The 23,568-nt window shown below is 45.3% G+C and overlaps 1 protein-coding gene across 1 annotated transcript in view; it reads right to left on the reverse strand.

Moving 5' to 3' along the window:
* The window catches only part of SLIT3 (slit guidance ligand 3), a gene marked incomplete at its 5' end in the record, with an annotated part of 542,638 nt that overhangs the window by 499,086 nt on the left and 19,984 nt on the right, over positions 1–23,568 (reverse strand). Inside the window, one exon of the mRNA XM_014543056.1 lies at positions 455–526. Coding sequence (XP_014398542.1) covers positions 455–526 — 72 coding nt within the window. The remainder of the gene's footprint in view (positions 1–454; positions 527–23,568) is intronic.

A 23,568-nucleotide genomic window follows, 5' to 3' on the forward strand; every position in this document is an offset into this window, starting at 1 on the left:
CCCCCCTCCCCCCCCCTCCTCTCCCCTCTCCTCCCCTCCCCTCCCCACTCCTCCCCTTCTCTCTCCATTAAACAAGATAAATAACATTTGTCCTGATTTCTCTTTTAATGCACATGCTGGAGAAGAAATTATAATCTCTTTGGAAGGGAAGAATGGTTAGTCAGTCTGACATTGCTGTCATCCTAGAAGCTGGGCATGTTGACTTATTCATGTATGGCCTTCTGTTTTCCCTGTCACGGGACAGAATTCTTCCATTGGTCTAGCCCAGCCAGCAGCAGTGAGACACAGAGTGAGATACCTGTGAAAACCCGGTACCTAATGAAGGGTTTTGTGCCACAGAATGGAAAATTCCTGTTGCCCAGTGCTAGGGGGTATAATGTTAGGGTAATGGAACCCTTTCATAAGGCTGAAGAGCTAAATATAAAAATGTGCTGGAGAGTAATGTGCTACTTACAAGACTCGAAGGTTCTTGAGTCCAGCGAAGTCCATCTTGGTGATCCTGGTGATATTATTTCTGTCCAGGTCACTGAAATGGAGAGAAAACTTGGGTAAGATTTTTTCAGGTTACATTTATGGTCTATTCAACCCAGACTGGCTTGGACTGGAGGGATGTTGCTTGTCAAGAAGAAGGCAATTCCAATGATTAATGATATCCCCTGAGCATGCCCAACTAACCTTAAGGGTATTGTATGGAATAAGCTATCCATTATGTCTGTAGTAGAGCCTGTTATATGTAGCTGCCTGGCTTCTGTTGCCCCTTCACCAGGTCAGAAATTTTTCTTTGGCAACTCCCCACCCCCAACTCACAGATCACGTCATATAAGTGGGGCTGAACCTTCGTCTCAGCTCCAGGGATAAGCTCCTCATCAGGCCAAGATTATGTGCATCTTTGCCCCCTCTGACCATAGTCATTGTTTCAGGAATGCAAATATGACTCAAATTCCCAGTGGGCTCTTCTGTACTGGGGCTGCTAAGCTGTTCAGCACTGCCAGCAGCCATCTTTCCCATGAAGACAGAGCTTTCCAGAGTTAGGAGATAAAAAAAAGATTAATTTCTCGTGCTATCCTATGAGGCTCTGGAGACACACATGCCTGAAGCCAGACACCTCTGTATTTGGAGATTATGTGGAGCCACTCTATCCCATCCCTCTTACATTTTGACTTAAAGTAGTTTGAGTTAAATTTGCCATCACTTGAAACCAGAAGAATCTTGACTGACTTTGATACCTAGCCAGGTACTTGTCTATTTCCCACCTAGTTTGAGGACTTCCCAAGGACAAAGACCATATCTCATTTAACACCATAGCCCAATAAGGTAGATTGTGTGCTTGGCACAGAGCCAAGGTAACTTTGTTAATTCCCTACATTAGGTAACGACAGCTACATGGATTACTGCTGCCTCAATTTGTAGGCTTAAGATCCTAAAAATGGTCCCAAAGAGAAGGATTTATTATAGGAGAACTGAAAGCATTCTGGTGGCTTTGTTGGGGAGAAGGGAGTACCATGATGGTTGCAAACCAGGATTAGGGAAAAACAAAGTCAAGAATAAACCTGTATAAATGTGTTCACTAAAACTATATAAGAAGACTGGACACAAAAAAGGACCATAAATAACATTCTAATTCTTAATAATGAATGCTGAACAATTAATTCCTATTTTCCATGCCTTCCTTATGAGAAACTTTCCGGGGCTTTGGCCAAGTTAGAGCTTCAACAAGGTACATGTAAATGATCTTGCTCTGCTTTTTAGCTAAAAGGACATTTTCCAGTGATGGGTTCCTATCTACATGTTCTCTACAGTAATCCCCCCTTTTCCCAGCATCACTTTCTGCAGTTTCAGTGGCCCATGGTTAACTGCGATAAGAAAATAATAAATGGAAAATTCCAGAAATAAACAATGATTAAGTTTTAAATTGTGCACCACTCTGAGTAGTGTGATGGAATGTCACGCCTTCCCACTCCTTTCTGCCCAGGATGTGAATCATCCCTTTGTGCAGTGTGAATGCTACTGGCCCATTAGTCACTCAGCAGCCAGCTCAGTTCGACTGCCATGGAATCACAGGGCTTGTGACCCTTATCCTACTTACTCATGGCCCCCAAAGCACAAATATGATGCTGGCAATTTGGATATGCCAAGAAAAGCCGTAAAGTGCTTCCTTTGAGTGAAAAGGTATGAGGTACAGGAAAAAAAACGTACACAGAGGGTTCAGTACTATCCATGGTTTCAGGCATTCATGGGGGCCTGGAACATATGCCCTGTGGATAAGGAGGGACCACTGCACTTCCTTGGTTTTCCCAGTCAGGTCCTGAGGTTGTCACCCTGCAGTTGGACCTCAGTGAGACTTGTGAGATCTGCAGTTGCATAAAAAGAACGAGAAAATAATTTTCAGATTCTCACACCTTGCAGGAGGAAAAACCAAGTTTGGGGAGGGATTACTCTCCTGATATAAAAATAATACTGAAGGAAATATGAAGTGGATCCTTGAGGAACCTCATCTGGGAACTCCCCACTCCATCCACTGTTCCACTATCTAAAATAGCAAAGTTGTTTCTTAACTAGCCTACAATGGAGAAGGGCAGTATGTAGACTCCTCAGACTAAGGTGAGTGCTGGTGAAGGAAGAGCAAGAACTGCACAGGGAAATAGAAAAGGGTTGCTCACGCAAAGATTAGGGACCAGCATGCAGACAGGGATCTGTGCATGCCCATAATCGCCCTGAGTATTTTTCTCACCACCCCTCACAACTGGGAAGGTTGTTTGGGGGCCTTTACAACTGTGAATATGACAATGCAACTAAGGGTTTCATTATGGGACACAGCATGGTATCTCAGCAGCTAATGCCAGTGGCTGTGGCACCAATATTCTTCAATTAATTTTTATTATGTGAAGGGGGACACAGTGTGCTGCTGAGATGCTGAGGACTTGGAGTTGGGTTGTGATGGGACCATGGGGCTGCCGTGGGAACATAGTCAGTGTCTGGGAGGCAGAGCTTCAGAGGCAAGCAGCCCTGAGTGTGAATCCTCACCTTGCCACATAATGAGTGACCTAAAGGCAGTTCACTGCATCTCCGAGGCTTAGGTTCTCCATCTGCCAAATGAGGGTGACAACCTTGACCTCAACAGTTTTTAAGAGGGTTAAATGAGATGATGCATGCATAGCGCTTATCTGACACTTGTTAAATACTCAATCATGGCAGCTATTGTTACTATAATTAGTTGAACTGAATACCCCCACCTCCACTCTGAAATTTCATTGCACCAAGAGCAGCTGACTGCCCCACCCTAAACTCTGTGCTTAGAGATGAATCTTGGGATCCTCAAGAGACTCGGTTTGCATGCTATCTTCCTCCAGGTGAAAAGAGGGGGCATTTTTGTGGTTGATAGGAAGGGAGCACCACGAGTGGCCCCTCCCGCTGCCTCTCCCTCGAAGCATTTCTATGACACCTATTTCCATGGTTATTTCCATGGTAGCTTCTCCTCCCTGATCCATGCAATACTGCCAGACTGCCAAGGAGAAGGTCAGGGAGCACATGGGCTTTGAGGTGAGACAGGTTAGGGTTCAAATCTCTGTCCACCCCCCACTCCCTGTTCCGTGAGCTTGCATAATTCACTTAAATTCTCTGATCCTCCATGCTTTCTGTAACTCTCTCCTACATGCAGACCTTGGAATGGTGAGACATGCAAAGCCTGGATTGCAAACATGCCTGGCTAAAAATGGGAATTAATTAAATTGCCCCTGAGAAGAGGCTGCACTACTTCATGTGCCCATCCTTCCCCCAACCCTATTGTCCCAGTCCAGGCTCCTATGGATTCTTAGATTTCTCAGCCTTCACCTTTAGCCTCTGAGGGAATCAGATCTCAGCCTAGGATGAGTTCTGAACCATCTGCAGGCATGGTCCCACCTGGAGTGATCCTGGATAGGAAAACTAGATGTGGGGTGGGGAGGCCAAGTGGTTTTAAAACATGTCTGCAAATGATTTCTTTGACAATAAGTGACTGCCTGTCTGTCTCTCAGAGCAACTGCATTGGAGCCCTGAGCTGCCATGTGAAAAGACCAGAAGACCATGGGAGGTGAGGGAGAGAGAGAGGGAAGGGAGAGAGGGAGGGAAGGAAGGAGGGAGGGAGGGAAAACCATTAAGTGTTGGAATGATTTGTTTTGCAAAAAATGGAAAGATGAAAGAGAAAGGAAAGCCACCTTCCAAATATTTAATTTAGCATTAACAATGGACCTGCATTCACATGACTCTCACACGTCCTTTCTGAGTCTTGCCTGCCACCCTTGAAATTCTCAGTGGTGTCTTTATGGTCAGCAATAACTCACAGGGGCTGAAGGCTCCCCTGTCATTCTAGGAATGAGGTGAGAATTGGTGCTGCTCTCAGGCTCTGAGGAGTAAGACTGCATAATTAGGGCTGCCCATCCCTCCAAGTGGGGCTTGCAATGCCATGGGAATCACCCTGGTGTAATACAATAATCACAATGAGCAGGTGCCATTCATTAAATATTGTGGCAGACTGGCAAGTTGTCCACCAAACCATTTCCCTCTGTCTGGTGCACACAGAGAGGCTACATTTCTCAGCTTCCCTTGCAGGTAGGGGCAACTATGTAACTGAGTTCTCACAATTACATGGGCAGAAGCAATATATGCTGCCTTCAGGCCTTGGTCCATAAAACATCCTGTTCACCTTGGGCTGGAGTCAGTAGATCCAGTGGAGGACTCCACAAATCTACTGACTCCAGCCCAAGGTGAGCAGATAGAAAGAGCCTGGGTCCCTGAAGGACTGCATGGAACAGAGACCTTCCCTTCCCTGCCTCCCCATTTACTCACATTAGACTTAGGCATGTTTCAGACATAACTCTTAAGACACTGAAATTTTGGAACTATTGGGTATAGCAGTCTAGTACATTGACAAGTGCAACAATTTTGAGTCAGTAGCTCTTCATCCTTTTTTTCTTTCTTCTCGTTGCAACTGCTCTGAAAGGTAGGTATTAGACATCCTTCAACAGATAAAAATACTGAAGATCAGCCTTAATAAGAGTTGATATTTGCTGGGCCCAAACTATGCACCAGGCATTGTGCTAAAAAAGTTTATGTTCATTCTCTCTAATCTAGACAGCAATCCTATGTGATAGATACTATTATTTTCCCATTTTTCACATGAGGAAACTGAAGCTTAGTCTCCCCTACCTACACCCCAACTTAGAAGATTTTACCAATAAAACAAGTTGCCATGAGATCACACAACCAATACGCAGCAAAGGCTGGGATGTGAACTCGGGCTCATGCTTTATATCACATCATGCTGCTCATCTGCAACTAGAGTCTAAGCACTTTCCACTGCGTCAGTTAACAGCTGACTGAAAAAAAGGAATAGAATGGAACAGAATCCCCCATCCCTATGTCTTGAAGAAAGCACAGGGGCACTCCCAGTGGCTTTGCTACTCCCCACTATGGCCAAGGTGGCACACTTCCTCGTCTGTTGCCCAGGGAGTTCTGGGCCTGTGGGAGTGCTGAGCCCCTTTGCAAGCTCCAGGCAGAAGTGCTTTCTTGCTGTGTTTGCCAGTGTCTGGTTTCTGCCATGTTCCTCATCATCTGCCATGTTGCCTCCATAAACAGGCATCACCATGGTAATCTCCTGCATTATTTTCCCCCATCCCAATCATAAATCATAAACCAACACTGTGACTTGCAGCTCTGTGGTATTTTCACATCTGTTTGACACCTTGGGTGGGATGGAAGAGGAAGAAGAATTTAGAACAACATCGGAAAAAATGAAACAAAAACGTTCTAGGCTAGGCCACTGTCCCTATCTTAGCACATATGTATCCATACCCTTCTTTTGATTCATTCTGTGGCATTCCAGCAATTTTTTTTTTTTTGCTGTGGCACATGTGGGAAGGGGGAGCAGCAAAAACATCCCCTAGTGAAGCTGTTAGCAGAGCGTGGAGAAAAGGGCTTCAATTGTAAACCCAGAAGATGTTGCAGAGGAAAGCAAGACATTCCTTCTTTCCTTCCGTCTGTTTTTCCTTCCTTCCTCTCCCTTTCTCCTCCTCACTTCTATCCTTTCTTTTTTCTGATCACGCACCTTTATTAAACACTACTCTGGACCTGGCACTGTGATGGTAGCTAGGAATAGAGTGTTGAACAAATAAAGGGTTTCTTTCAGGGAACTTTTATTCTCCTAGTAAGAATGGAAGACAGATTCTAGGGTGCCCTCCCTCCTGGTATTACCACCTTGTGTAATCCCCACTCTTTGAGTGTGGGTAGGACTTGCTTCTCATCAATATAATACAGCAAAGGTGGTAGGATGTCACTTCTGTGATTACATCACACACGACTATAATGCCTTGTCTTGCTAGGGGACTCTCCCTTGCTACCTGTGATGAAGCAAGTGGCTACATTAGGGAAGCACATAGGCAAGAACTGAGGGAAGCCTCCATAGACAACCAACAAAGACCTAAGAATGACCAGCAAGAGCCCAAATCCTTCAGTCTAACAGGCTGCAAAGGACCAAATTCTGTTAACAATCTCGAGAGCTTGAACATGGATCTGTCCCCGGTTGAGCCTTCATATGAGACCTCAGTCCCAGCCAATACTCAATTGCAGCTTTGTAATACTTTGAAGGAGCTAGCTAAGGGCAAAGGCTGAAGGGAGAGCTTTCCAAGTGGAGGACAGAATCGTAAAGGTCCTGAGTAGAGAAAGCATTTGGAGGATCTGAGCCACAGAAAGGAAGTCAGGTACTGGAGCAGAATGTCACCGAATAGGATTACAGAGGCAGGTGGCACCCAGACTGTGGAGCATCCTTGAGGCAGACTTCAAGCTTTCAGCAATGAAAGGACAGAAGGGAAAAAGGGGTCCAGCAGGAAATGCCTGATTTAACAGCCCTCAGCCTCTTTCCCCTGACATCAGACCTGCCCCCTACAACCAGATTCATTTCCCCCAATTGCCAATCCCTTTCACGGTGCAACAGTAGGCAGGTGGGGCTCACTGCTGTTCTTAGCCTGCTTCACTTAATTCTTTCTTCTTTTGGTCCACAGACATTTACTGAGCACCTACCAGATAGGGGAACTGTGCTAGGCACTCCATCAACAAATACATTCCTGCTATTGGCTGGCTTTGAAAGCTACTAACATCCTTTCTCCATCCAGACCCTACCACTACATCATGGGTTGAATTGTGTTCCCCCATAAGGTGAAGTCCTAACTCCCGGTACCTGTGAATGTCACCCTATTTGGAAATAGAACCTTTGTAGATGTAATCAGGTTAAAATAAGGCCATTAGCGTGGGCGCTAATCCAGCATGAGTGAAGTCCTCATAAGATGAAAAAAACAGAGACACACACTGGGAGAACCACGCAATAGCAGAGGTAGCGACTGGAGTGACACAGCGGCAAGCCAGGGACTGCTGAGGACTGAGAGCCACCACCTGAAGCTGGTAACACAGGAGTGTGCAGCTCTGTGGGAGCCAAGACCACAGACTATCCTCCCCTCCTGTCCTCCCAGACACCTCGGATGAAGGGAGGCCCCTTGAAGACACTCAGAGACTCAGAGAAATGTACATTAGTTTTCTCTAGACGCTGGGCGAAGAGTTTTGTTGTTTTTTAAAACATTTTACATTTTGCTTATTGGGGCGGTTGGTATTTCCCACAGTAAATATGTATTACTCATGCACCCTTCCCTCCCCACCAAAAAATGTTGAAAATGTGTGATCCAGTTGAAATAGGATTTCTCCCCATAGCTAGTGACCAGCAGAGCCACAGCTACTCAAGGCTCTGGAAATCTGGCCAAAGTGAGATGTTCCTTGATAAGTCCGAGGGCAGTTCTTTGAAGCTGCTCAGACTGTCCTGCCCTATGGGTGTCTTCCTGTCCTTGCGTCCTCTCCCAGCCCAAAGGGCTTGATGCCATCCATCTTCCGTGAGGGTGCAGAGGAAACAGCATGTGTTCAAGAACCGTTCAAGAACCGTCCAATCGCCGTCCGCCAGGTCAGGCAGCCGCATGTCCCTGCGGATCACCCTCACAGAGCTCCAGTCTCACGCTTTACCTCTCCCGACTTGCACAACAGGAGGCATCGTTTGACTGCTCTCTGACTTCTGCACTGCATTCTCATCCATTACATAACCACATACAAGTTTAAAAACACACGCATTTGGGAGAGAAATGACTGAGTTTGATTTAAAAAACTGGCTTCAGACTACCTCAGTTGTTTGGGAACTAAGCCTCCCTGGGCTAAATTTCTGGCTTGGCAACACACTTGCATATATAATTTTACACCTGCAAAAGTCTGCAGCCAGCGCTGCGCAGACAGCTACCTGCAGGGAGGAGAACGGTCCGGAGCGAGGGGCAACCTGGATGGCTGCATGTGGTGGCGGTGAGGGCCCTGCAAGGAGGAAGGGTGGGCTGGGTCTCTGTTTTGACTGCTCTTTCTTGCAGGAGGGCTCCCTGCTGGCCTGCCTTGCTCATTCTATCCATGCTGTAGCAGGAAAGGGCCTGCCTGAGGCATACCTAGCTCTTTGCTGGAGGCAGTAGAGTAGAACTTGCAAACTGGTGGCCCACAGGCCCATTCTGGCCTGCAGATGTGTTTAGTCTGGTTCTCAGTATGGGTTTAAGATTTGTAACTTAATTGCCAATTTGGGAGAATGTAACTTATAAATCTGGAATCCTGGGTTGTCTCCCAAAAAATTCGGGGCCACTGTGAAGTGGAGCTAAGAAGCAACTGCCCATTTTGGATAAGACATGTGCTTGGCAGTCCATCAGTCCACCTGGTCTGCTTCCCTAACTGATGGACCTCCTTGGGCCTTACAGGCATGTCAGTTTGAGATCCCTGCTCCAGAGCCCAATGTTTAAGAAAGCAGGCCTGAACCAGAGAGCCTGGACTCAAATCTTAGCAGTGGTGTGATTTGGGGCAGGTTCTTAACCCATCCCCGGCTTCTCTTTCTTCATCCAAAAAATGGGTATAACAGTAGCTACCTCCTAGGACAGTGGTTGGCAAACTGCGGCCCCTTGAGTGTGGCTCTTCCACAAAATACCACGTGCGGGCACGCACGTACAGTGCTATTGAAACTTCGTGGCCACACTCAAGGGGCCAAAGAGCCGCATGTGGCTCGCAAGCCGCAGTTTGCCGACCACTGAGGATTAAGGGATACGACAAAGTGACTCTAGAATGGCAACTTACTCCTTTCTGAGCAATGACCGCCAGGTGATGCCTATCAGTCAAAAAAGTTCATTGTTTGTCCCACTTTATCATGAACAGAAATCTCAAGCTTTTCCAAACAATCCTCAGAAGGCCCATTCTCAAAACCTTCCCTACACTGCATGTAGAGCCCATGAAAATATGGTTCTTCAAATCCCTGGAAGTCAGGAAACAGAAACCTCAGAAGAGACTGGGGTCAGCCTTTGGAAATGTGACAAGAAACGTCAGGCGCATGGCATGGCAGGGCACAGCTATGTGTTCACCACACTTTCATTTTCCTCCTTGGTAAACAGTGAGGTTACATTTCCTGGTGCCCCTTGTATCTAGGTGGGACCACGAGACTGATTTCTTTCCAGGCAAGACCATAGAACATCTCACACAGCATAATCCTCTCTTCCCCTTCCTTGTCTTCCTTGATAAGGTGGTATCCTCATACGGAAGAAGCCTGGGTTCCGGAGTGACAGTGTGGAGTACAGACCACGACCACTGCCCACAGCAACTGCACGGCTTACTGTGTTTTGCCACAGATATATCTGGGTTTCTTTGTTCCTGAAGCATAGCCTGGTCTGTGCTGACTGATGGCACATGGCTATACAGCAGAGTGGGAAAGAAAGGCCTAGAAGTTAAGCAATCATGATCTTTCTCTGTGCTGTTTCTACCTTATAGCATGACCCTGGGAAAACTACCTGCCCCAATTTTAAAAGGTGGAAAATGTAATGACTGATCCCCAGGGTTAGACTCTCACTGACCCTGAATTATTCCCCAGGATAATTCTCATAGGCTTTGAGCCCCATTAACAGACATTACCTTAAACTATGCTTTTTTTTTTTTTTTAAAGAATGACATCTAAGTTATCATCAACAGAGGTACAGAACCTGCATCCTGCCCACATTAGGGTCTAAATTACTCATCCTGCAGAATGAGTAATTACCATGCGAGAGCCAACGTGCACGGGGTATTTACCATGTGCTAAAAACTATGCTAAGCACTTCACATTCAGTGCCTCTTATACTCCTCACCACCAGCCTGTGAGGTCAGTGCTATTATTATTCCCATTTCATGAACGAGCAAATGGAAGCACAGGGTGATTGATACCCATATGTATGGTCATAAGCTGATAATGACCAATGAGCATCTATATCCAGGCATTCAGGTGTCAGTGCCTGAGACTTTAGCAATCAACTTCAAGAAATAAATACAGAGTCCTGAAGAGTGAGAGACCAATTGACATGACCTAATCACACAATTTTTGTAACATACTAAAAATTTTAGCTAAACTAATAAACTCCAATTTCTTGGGCATCAGGGCCATATCTTATTTATATTTGAATCCTCAGGGTTCAGCATAATGCCTAGCACATAAAAGACATAAATAAATATCTGTTGAATGACTGAATGATCTGGACCTGAGCTTTTTTCTTTTTAAATATATGTTTTTATTGATTTCAGAGTGGAAGGGAGAAGGAGAGATAGAAACATTAATGATGAGAGAGAATCAACGATTGGCTGCTTCCTACATACCCCACATTGGGGATTGAGCCTGCAACCCAGGCATGTGTCCTGACCGGGATTCAAACCATGACCTCCTGGTTCATTGGTCAACACTCAACCACTGAGCCACGCCAGCTGGGCTGAACCTGAGCTTTTTATTGACGGTTTTATCGGAGTTACATTTGTTCCTCATTGACCATGGATTCAGATCCAAAGTCGATGTTCATATTTCATTTACACCAGTAAATTTGGGCACCAGTTCGAACTAGAGTGACCATGTAATTTACCATCCAAACTGCATGCTTTGCACATCAAAGACTGCCTTTAATAATTATATCAGGGAAACAGGCAAAGTTAGAACTGTCCTGGGAAAATAGTGTTCCTCGTTACAGCCACAAAATACCATGATAGAGATGAGTGGACACACAAGGGGGCCTGTTCCCCATGTCCTTATTCTTATGGAGCGCCCCCCCGCCCTTTTTGTCCACTTTGATCAGACCACTTTCAAATCTATGCTATTTGGCCCTGAATAGGTGGTTCATTTGGTTGGGACATTGTCCTGTGCACCAAAAGATTGCAGTTTAAATTCCCAGTCAAGGTACATAGCTAGGTTGTCAGGGCACATACCTAGGTTGTGGGTTCAATCCCTGGGCGAGGTGCATACTCTCTCTCCCCCTTCCTCTCTCTCTAAAAATCAATAAAAACATATCCCCAGGTAAGAATTTTTAAAATAAAATAAAATCTATTCTTCTTGTAGGACACATCGTGGTTGTCATTCTCTGAAAGGTGCAGGTCTCCAAGCCTGACCAGCCATACAGCACACACACTATTAACTGTTAATCTAGATGCAGTAATCACTTTAAGAAAACAGGAAGGGGCAGCCCAAGGAATGCAATGGTTGCAGGAACATAAATATGGATTGCGTTGGAACACACTACATACTTTGTATAAACACTAATAAAGTAAGTTCAGGCTGAGCTGTGACTTTAAAGGAAATTCTTCCCCATAAACATGTCCTGCCATGCCCTAATAACTCTTTAATTTGATGCACATTTGGGAAGGATGATGCGAAGCAATCACAGAATAATGTTAAGGTCTGCTGCGAAGGAGGAGTGGTGGAGGGGATGTGATGCAACTTGGAGCTTCACCATCCGCCACAGAGTTGGCTTCTTTGCACATTTCACACATGGAGGGAATTTGCAGGAGTGACATGCAGGAAGTTACATTTGTCCTCATTGACCATGGATTCAGATCCAAAGTCGATGTTCATATTTCACTTACACCAGTAAATCTGGGCACCAGTTCGAACTAGAGTGACCATGTAATTTAACATCCAAACTGCAATGGTTTGCACATCAAAGACTGCCTTTAGTAATTATATCAGGAAAACAGGCAAAGTTAGAACTGTCCTGGGCAAATAGTGTTCCTCGTTAGAGCCACAAAATACCCATGATAGAGGTGAGTGGACAAACAAGGGGGCCTGTTCCCCATGTCCTTATTCTTATGGACCGCCCCCCGTTTTTGTCCACTTTGATCAGACCACTTTCAAATCTATGCTATTTGGCCCTGAATGGGTGGTTCATTTGGTTGGGACACTGTCCTGTGCACCAAAAGATTGCAGTTTCAATTCCCAGTCAGGGTACATAGCTAGGTTGTCAGGGCACATACCTAGGTTGTGGGTTCAATCCCTGGGTGAGGTGCATACTCTCTCTCCCCCTTCCTCTCTCTCTAAAAATCAATAAAAACATATCCCCAGGTAAGAATTTTTAAAATAAAATAAAATAAAATCTATTCTTCTTGTAGGACACATTGTGGTTGTCATTCTCTGAAAGGTGCAGGTCTCCAAGCCTGACCAGCCATACAGCACACACACTATTAACTGTTAATCTAGATGCAGTAATCACTTTAAGAAAACAGGAAGGGGCAGCCCAAGGAATGCAATGGTTGCAGGAACATAAATATGGATTGCGTTGGAACACACTACATACTTTGTATAAACACTAATAAAGTAAGTTCAGGCTGAGCTGTGACTTTAAAGGAAATTCTTCCCCATAAACATGTCCTGCCATGCCCTAATAACTCTTTAATTTGATGCACATTTGGGAAGGATGATGCGAAGCAATCACAGAATAATGTTAAGGTCTGCTGCGAAGGAGGAGTGGTGGAGGGGATGTGATGCAACTTGGAGCTTCACCATCCGCCACAGAGTTGGCTTCTTTGCACATTTCACACATGGAGGGAATTTGCAGGAGTGACATGCAGGAAATCAGAGACAGGTCTTTGCAGGTTAAGCATAAGAAAATTCTGGATGTCATCTCATGGCGCCATGTAAGACTCCTGGCTAGTCAGTTTCTGGCCTGCCTCTGTTGGAAACAGCAAATGTGCCTTCACTTGCATGTGGACTCTCCGTTTCCTAGACCAGGTTCTTTGAATTTCAACTGGACTAGAAGCTCCTTGAGAGCAGATAAAACTTCTTATACATCGAACGTCTTATGCACAGGCTGACACAGCCTCGTGCACCTGTGAGAAGGCAGAACGGCACAGTCGATGACAACCAGACCAAAGGCTGCAGCACCAACCAAGGCTCAGGGCCAGTTCCATGACTCACTAATCACATGGTTTGGGTGAGCCACTCTTCTCATCTGCAAAATGGGGTAATAGCACTTGCTGAACCTCAGAGAGTTTCTGAGATGATCAAATGAAGTATTATAAGCTAAAAGGCTTTAGAAATTAAGTAAGAGTTATACAACTGTAGGAAGTTATTACTGCTGGGAAAGTATAATAATGATGAACAATAACAGTAAAACAGTTTTGCCATGTATTGAGGTCTCATGATTTATCAGGCACTTCTCATCTCCTTCAAGTTCTTAAAATTCCTGAGGTGTATACTATTATTATCTCCACTTGACAGAAATGGAGGTCCTGAGAGATTAAGTAACTTTCCCTATTTACACATGTTCTACGATAGACAGGGTAGCGATTCCAGAGAGCAAGGCTGGATTGGCATGGCTCCATGCTTTTTATTCCTATAGCTCCCAGAGAATTGAAATAACTAATTGTATACTTTCTTATGAGCACCTGGAGGGCAAGCGCAGTGTGGAAGCCTCCTCCACATATCCAGCAAAGGCGTGGGGAGTTAAGGCTCTTCAAAGTAAAGGTCTGTACTTTCTTCCTCTCCCAGCCACTCTTCCTTATATACCAGCTCTTAGCATCCATGCTCAGCCGCATTTGGCCAAGGACAGAGCTGATGCTGACTTTTGTCCAGGTGTATGGCACTGGTCCCTCAACCCATCATGGTTCTTCACCTGCACCAAGGTCCGAAGCCTCAGCCTTGATTCCTGGCTGCCTGGAAGTGTATTCCAAGTGGTTTGTCCATCCAGGCCACCACGCTCATTCCAAACACCATCCCTTTGCGTGGGCAAGGCTCCCATTTGTAATGCCCTCTACCACGGACCAAAATGATCTGCAGCTGTCAGGAAGCTTGCCTGGGGTGTGGGGTCCCACCTCAGTAATGTGCTGAAGAAGAAGGGCATGAAAGGAAGACAATGATGTCTCTATAATGAGACACTGAACCAGGATGGCCCCACCAACCCCATTCAGGCAGAAGCCACTCTCTTCATGTGACACTGATAGGGCAAGGGACAGGGATCATGGAGAGAGAGAGATAGAAAGAGAGAAAGAGAGAGAAAAGAGAGAGAGAGAGAGAGAGAGAGAGAGAGAGAGAGACCCCCATGTGATTCTTCTACCGGTTCTGCATGTCCAGACCAGAGAAAGGCAGCCCTCCCTTTCATCATTCGTGAAACCATATCTTACTTATTATGACAATTTTAAAAACTTCTCTGATTATTCCTTTGAGAATCCAATTTGTTCCCTTTGTAAAGAGGAAACAATTCTCTTCTCAGTTTGGGAGGTGGGGACATTCCATTTATCTTCAGGGGGGAAATCTGTTTCCCATTACAAATCACGTCTGTAGGTCTATTTGCAAAGAATAAATCTACACTTTCTGTGGAAAAAGAAATTCTCTCTTCCCTCTCCCACAAACATTTGTGAAGACCCACAAGCGGGAGGCTCCTGCTCTCTTCGCAGCCATTGTGACAAAGATTGAATTTCCGCCCCTTGCTCGGAGCAAGGGCGACTTTTGGCTCCTCTGAAAATCAGCAGTATCCCCAGGTCATCCAGCATACCTGTGAGAGCTGCCACGGAGTTCTCATTCAATCAGCATTTAGGGATGTGGACTGACTGCCAGGACCGAGGTCCTGGGAAGACATGGATTAAAGTAAATACACGACCCTCCAAATCCCTGGGCTCTAGGACCAGGGTCAGTAAACTATGGACAAATCAAGCCCACTGGCTGTTTTGACTACAAGCTAAGAATGGGTTTTATGTTTTTAAATAGTAGAAGGAACTCAGAAGACTAATATTTCATGACACAAAAAAGTATATGAAATTCAAATTTAAGTCCCCATAAATAGTTTTCATGGAACACAGCCATGTTCATCCGCTTATAGACTGACTATGGTTGCTTTCGTGCTATCTGGGCAGAGTTGAATAGTTGCGGCTGAGACTATATGATCCCCAGAGCCTAAATATTTACTGTGTGATTTGCTGACCTCTGATCTAGGAGCTTATATAGTCCACTAGGGTCAAAAACAAGAAATGACAGTGTTATGACAGTTTGTCTTCCCCCCAAATTCAGATATTGAAGCCCCAATGTGATGGTGTTTGGAGGAATGGCCTTGGGGAGGTAATTGGGTTTAGATGAGATCATGAGATTGGAGCCTCAGGATGCGATGTGTCCTTATAAGAAGGAGAGACACTAGAGCACTCTCTCCATCATATGAGGAGACAGAGAGAAGGCGGTTGTCTGTAAGCCAGGAAAAGAGCTCTCACCAGAGCTCAACCATGCTGGCACCTCAATTACGGATGTCCAGACTCCAGAACTCTGAGAAATAGGTGTCTGTTGTTTAGCCCATCCAGTCTGCAGTATCTATAATAATAAAAGCATAATATGCAGCTGAACGACCTTCCAGCTGTCATTCGGACATCCTTCCAGACAACCTTCCAGATGAAGCCGCGTGGTGGGGGCGAGGCAGAGGTGGCTGCCACGGCAGGCGGGGGCCAAGGCAGAGGCGGTTAGGGGCTATCAGGCAGGCAGGGATTGGGCCTAAACCAGCAGTCGGACATCCCCCGAGGGGTCCTGGATTGCGAGAGGGTGCAGCCCTGGCTGAGGGACCGCCCCCCCCTCCCCGTGCACAAATTTCATGCACAGGGCCTCTAGTTTTATTATAACAGACTGAGCTAACTAAGACAGGCAGTAATCACAGTAACAAGAATAATAAAAACCACAACATTAACATGGAAGGTGATGTGTGCGTAATGGTTAAGTGTGGGTACCAGGGTCACACTAAAGCTTACTGTGTACTTGGTAGCCTGACCTAGTGTCATGATTTGGGAAGTTATTTAAATTCCCTGACCCTCTATTTCCCTATTAAAAAAGAGATAATCACAATGTCCTCCTCCCTGAGTTGGGCTGAGAATTTATCAAGTTTATACATGCCAACATGATAGAACAATGCTGAGCCCATAAGTGCTCACACCTCCTTGCTCTTCTTATTACTAGCCCTGCTGTTTGTACAACTCCAGGGGACATTTTTTTCAAGAGATAAAGTACGAATAGAACATATCATGTGCAGTGCACAGTGGCTCAGAAGTTCAGCAACATGGTGGACCTGGTTCTCGCTATTATGACAATGATATCTGCACAGAGTTTTCAGCAAAGAGGGGGAGCAGACGCACCATTCCAGATGGAGCAGGCAGGTCCCAGGTATTTTTATTGCCACATGATTCACTCTATCATTATGAAAGAGACTCAAGAATATAATGTCAAATGAGCTGTGGGGACTCCAGCCCAGACTCCCAATCTCTATGCCTGTCTTTCTCCCTGCCCACAGCCCCTGCTCAATCATCCTGGGGTGGGTCTCCAATACCCTTTCCTGCGATTACACCTTGCTCCTGATCCCTCAAAATCTCAGGCTGTGGGCTATTTTAAGCCCAAATTAAAGACTCCTCTCTCCTGAATGGCTGCAATTTCAGTCTGTGGTTTGTTCACTCTGACGTGGCTTGGGGCCTTGGCTCTGGTGTGTGGGGCACTGCAAAGGGGAAAATTGTTTTAGGAAGGAGGCAAGGGGCTTTGCAGAAACCATTTCACTGCAACACACTGTGGGAAACACAAGCACATGGATGGACAAATGAAAAGAAGAAAACAATGAGAGAGTCCCATACACCTGGAGAAGGATGACACCATGTCAGAAGGAAGAAAGAACTAGAAGCTATGTTGTGCTTCAAATCCTAAAGAAAGAGACTTGCCACTTTAATTCCATGAGGCCAAGCCTGCGTTTCTTGATCAGCCTCTGGCAGAAAGAGCCTTTGAGGCTAAAACAGGCCTCTATATCACAACATTGCCATACACCCTAGCATTGCAGGGTTGAGCTCAAGAGTTGAGACCGTAGGCAAAGCCTCCAGGGCCTGCCCCTGAAATCTGGACCCATAGTCCAGTGATGGGCAAATGAGCATCACTGGACTAAATAAAGTAGGCGAGGGCAGATGGAGACCAGAAAGAAACAGGGTGGGAGCAGGGCAGAAGCCCACCAAGCTCTCCATGTCAACATTCTCTATCTAAGCTGGAGGAAGACTGGACAAGAGCGCTCAGGTTCCCACCCTGTTCTTTCTCTCTGTCCCGCACTTCGTGTGTTTCTAAAGGGACAGAAAGGGAGAGATGAGCTTCAGGTCATACTTGGAGGGCAGAGTCACTACAATTTCTTCCCTATAGTATTTGCAGCCTCGTCAGATGCCCACACTGGCCCACCAGCCCAGGTGAATTCCCAATTTGGCTAGCTTCATTCTAGATTCTAGAATCTAGAAGCTCAAGGGGGGCTTCTTAATTAGCAATGCAGATGAAGCTGGTTCAGGAAGAGCACATCTCCAGGATCATGAGTCCATTGTGGGCTTTGATTCTTCAGACCCTCACATAGCCATGAGGGACCCTGGAGCCCTTTAGCTAAATGTTTACCACACTAAGTGGCTAAAAGTAGGTGTCACATTGGCTGCCCACCATTGAGTCCCATTGTACAGAACTTGCTTTTTTGGCTTAGCAAAGAGGGTTTTTAAAAACTACTTTTGGCTCAGCATGTGGTCCCAGTTCACTATGGGCCCTATTAGCGCCATTACTCCCTATGGCTTCATAGGCTTCCCAATTCACCTATTTATATTACCAGTCTGGCCTAAGTAGGTGACTAATTTGACTCCCAACTTTATAACGACCAAATGCTTTCCCACCTAGTAAAAAAGATGTGTTAGGAAAGAAACTGAGTCTTACGTACTAGTCCTTGCTCCAATGCCCAGAACAGTGCCTTGCCCAAAACTACTTCTCAAAGAACAGTGAACAATTTGAATGTACGAATGTGATCATACCTCTTACACACAGCTTCTGAGACCACATGAGAAGAGAGAAGAGAAGGAAAGGGAATGAGAATTACTCACCCAACTATCTCTCTAGGTGACTTGATCCTGCAAGTCTACTGAAGCACACCCCAACTGCCCAGAGACAAATTGATGGAGATGGCTTTAGGTGAGCCAAACCTTGGCTCCAATAAAATTGAGAACAGCTGGCACCTCTGAATACCCTGATCCCTGGGGGCCCGGGCTGAATGCACACGGGTAAGTACCAGCCCTTTCCCCTTTTGCTTCTTGTCATGCTTAATTACACCAGGATTGTGCTGAGTCAAGCAACCTGCTGGGGTAGGGCCCAGGCATGACCTTTCCCATTGCTCTCAGCCAGCTCATGGGTCTCAAGTAGCCGTGTGCATTTCCACCAAGAAACCCAAGAATACTCAGTGCCAATGCACATGATGCCAAACGCTAAACCCCACACCTCAGTCTCTGGGAGAACAGCCCCTTCTAAACTGAGGGTGAACAAAAGAGCCTTGCAGCAGCCACACCACCTGCATTCAGCATACCACCTCCTGCCTTCTGCCCTGAAACTGAGCCCCCCTGGCTATGCAGTGTGACAACCAGCAGTCGGCCAAAGGCAGGCATAGGGGAGGAAGGTAGGCATGCTCAATGCTCTCACCTGCCCTCTGGCTTTGCCAAGTTTTTAACCAAGGCTTGACTTCCAATCCCTGCACCCTCATTCTAGAGGCAGAGATGCTCACTCTGCACCACTCAAGAAGGAGCACATAGCCCTGCACTTCTCCACACACACGTGCACCCCTATGCACGTACATATGTGCCTCTGTAAATGTGCAAGAGAAAACCATGCAGCCAAATGCTCCAGATTAGGGTTTTCACCCTCAGCTGCTCTCCAGAATCACCAGGGGCCTGTAAAGTCTTGCTGCTCAGACCACACTCCAGAGCAGCAATATCAGAATCTCTAGGTGTAAATATCAGGCATCAATATTATTTTAAAGCTCCCCAGGCGATTCCAACATGCAGCTAGGATTGAGAATCATTGCTGTAGGTGGACTGAAAGCCCTGGAAAATTGAGGCTGAGCTCCTAAGCTGGAACTGGGCTCAAGATATCAGGCAGACCTGGAAACTGTTGACCACAGAGCCACAAAGTGATATTCATTCTACAAACACTACTGAACACCAACTATATACTAGGCCCTCTCCTAGGTTTCTAGAGATTGTTTCAAGAGCTGTTCTTCCAGAGATCAATTGACTTGCAATTTAGGTCTTAGCAAGGTTGGTCTCTGAATCAAGCAACCAACCAGGGGACACTTACCTAACACCCAGTAGGTGCAAAGCTCTGCAAAAGGGCTAAGAAATACTAGATGAAATTCCTGACCCCCCCAGGAATTTAAACCCTAAATGGAAAAGCCTAAGAATTAGCACACTGAGAAATAAAAACACAACATAATATATAAAGGAGAAATAAATGTGCAATTGAAAAATTCAAAATAACAAATACATATCAAACAACGACTTTGTGCCAGGCATTGTATAACACTAGAGGAAAATAAAGAGAGGATCCCTGTGCTCAAAGAGCTTGGGCTAGAGCAGTGGTTCCCAGAGTGGGTTCCCCAGCCAGCATCATCAGCACTATCTGGAAACTTGATAAAAATGTATATTCTTGTGCCTCATCCCAACCTACTGAATCAGAGCCTGTGGAGATGGGGCCCGTCAATCTGTGCTTTACAAGCCCTCTAGGTGATTCTGATATCTGCTCAAGTTTGGAAACCACTGGTCTGGAAGACTAATTAATATTACAGGAGTTGGAAAAGGGAAGACACATTTCCTGGGTCTAGGGTTGATGAAAGCCTTGTAGGATTTGAATCCTGGTTCTGACATAATTTGGGGAACCTTAGGTAACCATTTTAACCTCCATATAGCCTCTATTTGGTCAACTATAAAGTAATAATAAGCAGAATGAGGTAATGAGGTCTACCATGTGAAGTCGTAATGATAAGTGCATAGGATAATGTGTACCAGTCACCAGAGCAGTGCCTGGGGCCTGGTAAGTAAACTCCGTCATAATTCAGGGGAACTGTTCAGCAAATGAATGTTGACTGCTTGAATGAGTGAACTAATTAATGCATGATGGATGCTGACTGGATTTGGCAAACCTGGAAAAGCAACAAAGAATGAGAACTTCATTTAATGGGCAAGTGAGGGGATGTTCAAGATAGGAAAAGCGTTTCCCAGACGAGGGTTCAGAACACCTGGCAGATCTTGAGACTGGCATCTTCCTGGCTCTGCCTCCACAGCCTCCTCAAGGAAGGCTTTCCTGCCACAGCTGCCAGTGTGTTGGTTATGCACCTAGGCTCTGGAGTAAGACTGTCTGGGTTCAAGTATTTGCTAGTTGAGTGATCTTGGGTGAGTGATTCAACCTCATTAAGCCTTAGTTTTCTCTTCTGAAAAATGGAGATATATATCTTATCTAATAAAAGAGAAACATGGTAATTAGCCGTACAGCCGCTACCCTTCCCATTGGCTAATCAGGGAGATATGCAAATTAACTGCCAGCCAAGATGGCGGCCGGGTTCAGAACTCCTGGCAGATCTTGAGACTGGCATCTTCCTGGCTCTGCCTCCACAGCCTCCTCAAGGAAGGCTTTCCTGCCACAGCTGCCAGTGTGTTGGTTATGCACCTAGGCTCTGGAGTAAGACTGTCTGGGTTCAAGTATTTGCTAGTTGAGTGATCTTGGGTGAGTGATTCAACCTCATTAAGCCTTAGTTTTCTCTTCTGAAAAATGGAGATATATATATACCAACATCATAAGAGTTGTGAGAATTGAACACAATAATGTGTCTAAAGCAGTCGGCCTGGTGCTTTAAATATAATGAGTGATCTCTAATCATTAGCTCTTTGTATCATGGCACACAGCTGGGTGCTATCCTGACCTCTGCTATCTTGTGGGTGGCAGGAATTTTTCAAGCACACCAGCATTAGTACACTCTGGTGCCAGGTCCAAAGAACAAAGTGACTATTTGGTTTCCTCATAACAGCAGTAGCTGCCAGGTACTGGGCAGCTGCCTATGTGCAGGTTATGTGCAGGTACTTCGCATTTATCGGTGCTTACACATGAACCCTGGACACAGGTATCACTGCCCATTTAACAGATGAGGAAACTGGAGTTTAGTGACTCATCAAAGTTATACAATTCTCAAGTGTCAAAGCCTGGGTTAAGATTTAGCCCTAATTCCGAACCCATGGTCATTCTACTACCATAAAACCACCCCCAGATTCCCCCCAGAGGGATATAACTCAGCACGCTGAGTCAGGAAGAGGCAAGTCACAGGTGGGCTGGGGACAGGCTGGACAGGATGGTGGACCTGCAGGAGATCAGGCTCCTGGATTCTAAGACTGCTCCCCCCTTGCTAATAATGATTAAGTATGCATATTGCATACCTGTGTGTTGATCGAGGGAGGATTGTGGAAGGGAGGGGAGGCAAAGACTTTCCTTTCCAATCCTAAAATAGTTATCAAACCTAAACACAGAGGGAGAACAACTGAATAAAACAAAAAATTCACATCCGCTTTTAGAAATCATTTTCTTCCTCTAAAAGAAGCATTCTGGCCTGTGAAATGACACAGCAAGATGAGCCCCTTTTATCTCCTCCTAGGTCTATTTCCTTAAATGCCAAATTGTCTTCTCTCTTTTCCTCCCAGATACCAGCTGTGATTCTGCTAATGTCCAGGGAGATCTGTAGACCCACAATGCCTCTTCCTGAAGATTTGAACTGTGTTGTCACTAAATGGAGAGAGATGTGGCTGGCTTCCTGTCTTCCCTTGAGAGATCCTAACAAAGATTCCTGGAGTCCAAATACAAACTTGAGACTTCATCCTCTCACCTCCTTGGGTTCAATTGGTCCAAAGAGCCACCTAGATGCTCTCAACCAGAACAAAGAGGACACAGCTTGGTTGGGACTCTGAGTTTGTAGAACAATTACTAACAATTCACTCCCCCCTCAAATCTTATCTTTACCTGCAATGGGCCATGTTACCTCCAGCTAACCCCACCTGCCAAAAATATGACTGCATTTTCAAAATTTATCATCTTTGTGTTCCACAGTTGCCATGGTAGTAAAATCTACACTCAACAGTCTCACTGCCATTTCCAACTACAAATGAAACTAGCTGTTCCCAGTTTGGTTCAGCAAAAAAAAGAAATGTGCATCTACTATATGCCAGGCCCTGTGCTAGGCATAAAGCCTGGGTGCTGAGATGAATAAGAAAGGATTTCGATAAGATTTTGCCCCTTTAAAAAGCAACCTTTTTGTTTTTCTTGTGATGAGGTTTGTTAAATTAAATCATGGTCAAATATATATAATAAAATTGACCATTCTGACCATTTTTAAGTGCACAGTTCAATGGCATTAGGTACATCCACAATGTTGTGCAACCATCTCTATTGTCTATTTCCAAAACTTTTTATCATCCCAAACAGGAACTCGGTACCCAATAAGTCCTGACTCCCCAGTGCCCATTCCCCTAGCCCCTGATACTTTCTAATTTACCTTCTGTCTATGAATTTGCCAATTCTGAATATTTTATGTAAGTGGAATCATACAATATTTATCCTTCGTGTCTGCCTTATTTGCCTAACAATTTTTCAAAGTTCACCTAGAATATAGTATTTATCAGGACTCCACTCCTTTTTAAGGCTGAATAACATTCCATTACATATATACACCACATTTTGCTTATTTGGGTGGCTTCTAACTTTTGGCAATTGTGATTAATGCTGCTGTGAATATTGGCATACGCGTGAGTCCCTGCTTTCAATTCTTTAGATAAGCTTAGAAGTCAAATTGCTTGATCATATGGTAATTTTATGTTTAACTTTTTGAGGAACCAACATATTACTTTCCACAGAGGCTGCACCATTTTATATTGCATTTAAATTTCTCCACATCCTCACTGACACTTGTGATTTTCTGGACTTTGAAAAAAAATAGCCATTGTAGTAGGTGTGATAAGGTTGTTTTTTGTTTTTTGTTTTTGTAAGAGCGGATCAGTGAGGTAAGACGTGGCTTGTTCACCAGAGCATCACAGGTGCACATGGGTGGAGGAAGTGTGGCCTTGCTGAGTGACTGACTGACTGAATGATTGGGCCTCCTGTTTACAGAAATGATCACTCCCTTGGACTTGATGTCCTGCCCAAGTCTTCCCTGGCTCTCATGCTGATAGGATCTGGAACTCGCACAGGAGACCCCACTCCACAAAAGAAACCCAGGGAGCAACTGAGTTCACAAGTATATCCGGACTTTCCCTGAAGGACTGTCTGTATCATTTCTGCCTTTGTTTCTACACGTAGGAATGAGTAAAACCTGATGCTTTAGAATCAAGGAAGCCTAGCTGGTAGCACCTCAAAAGAAACCAATGCTGTGG

The sequence above is a fragment of the Myotis brandtii genome, unplaced genomic scaffold, assembly GCF_000412655.1.
Source record: "Myotis brandtii unplaced genomic scaffold, ASM41265v1 scaffold32, whole genome shotgun sequence".
Classification (NCBI taxonomy): Eukaryota; Metazoa; Chordata; class Mammalia; order Chiroptera; family Vespertilionidae; genus Myotis; species Myotis brandtii.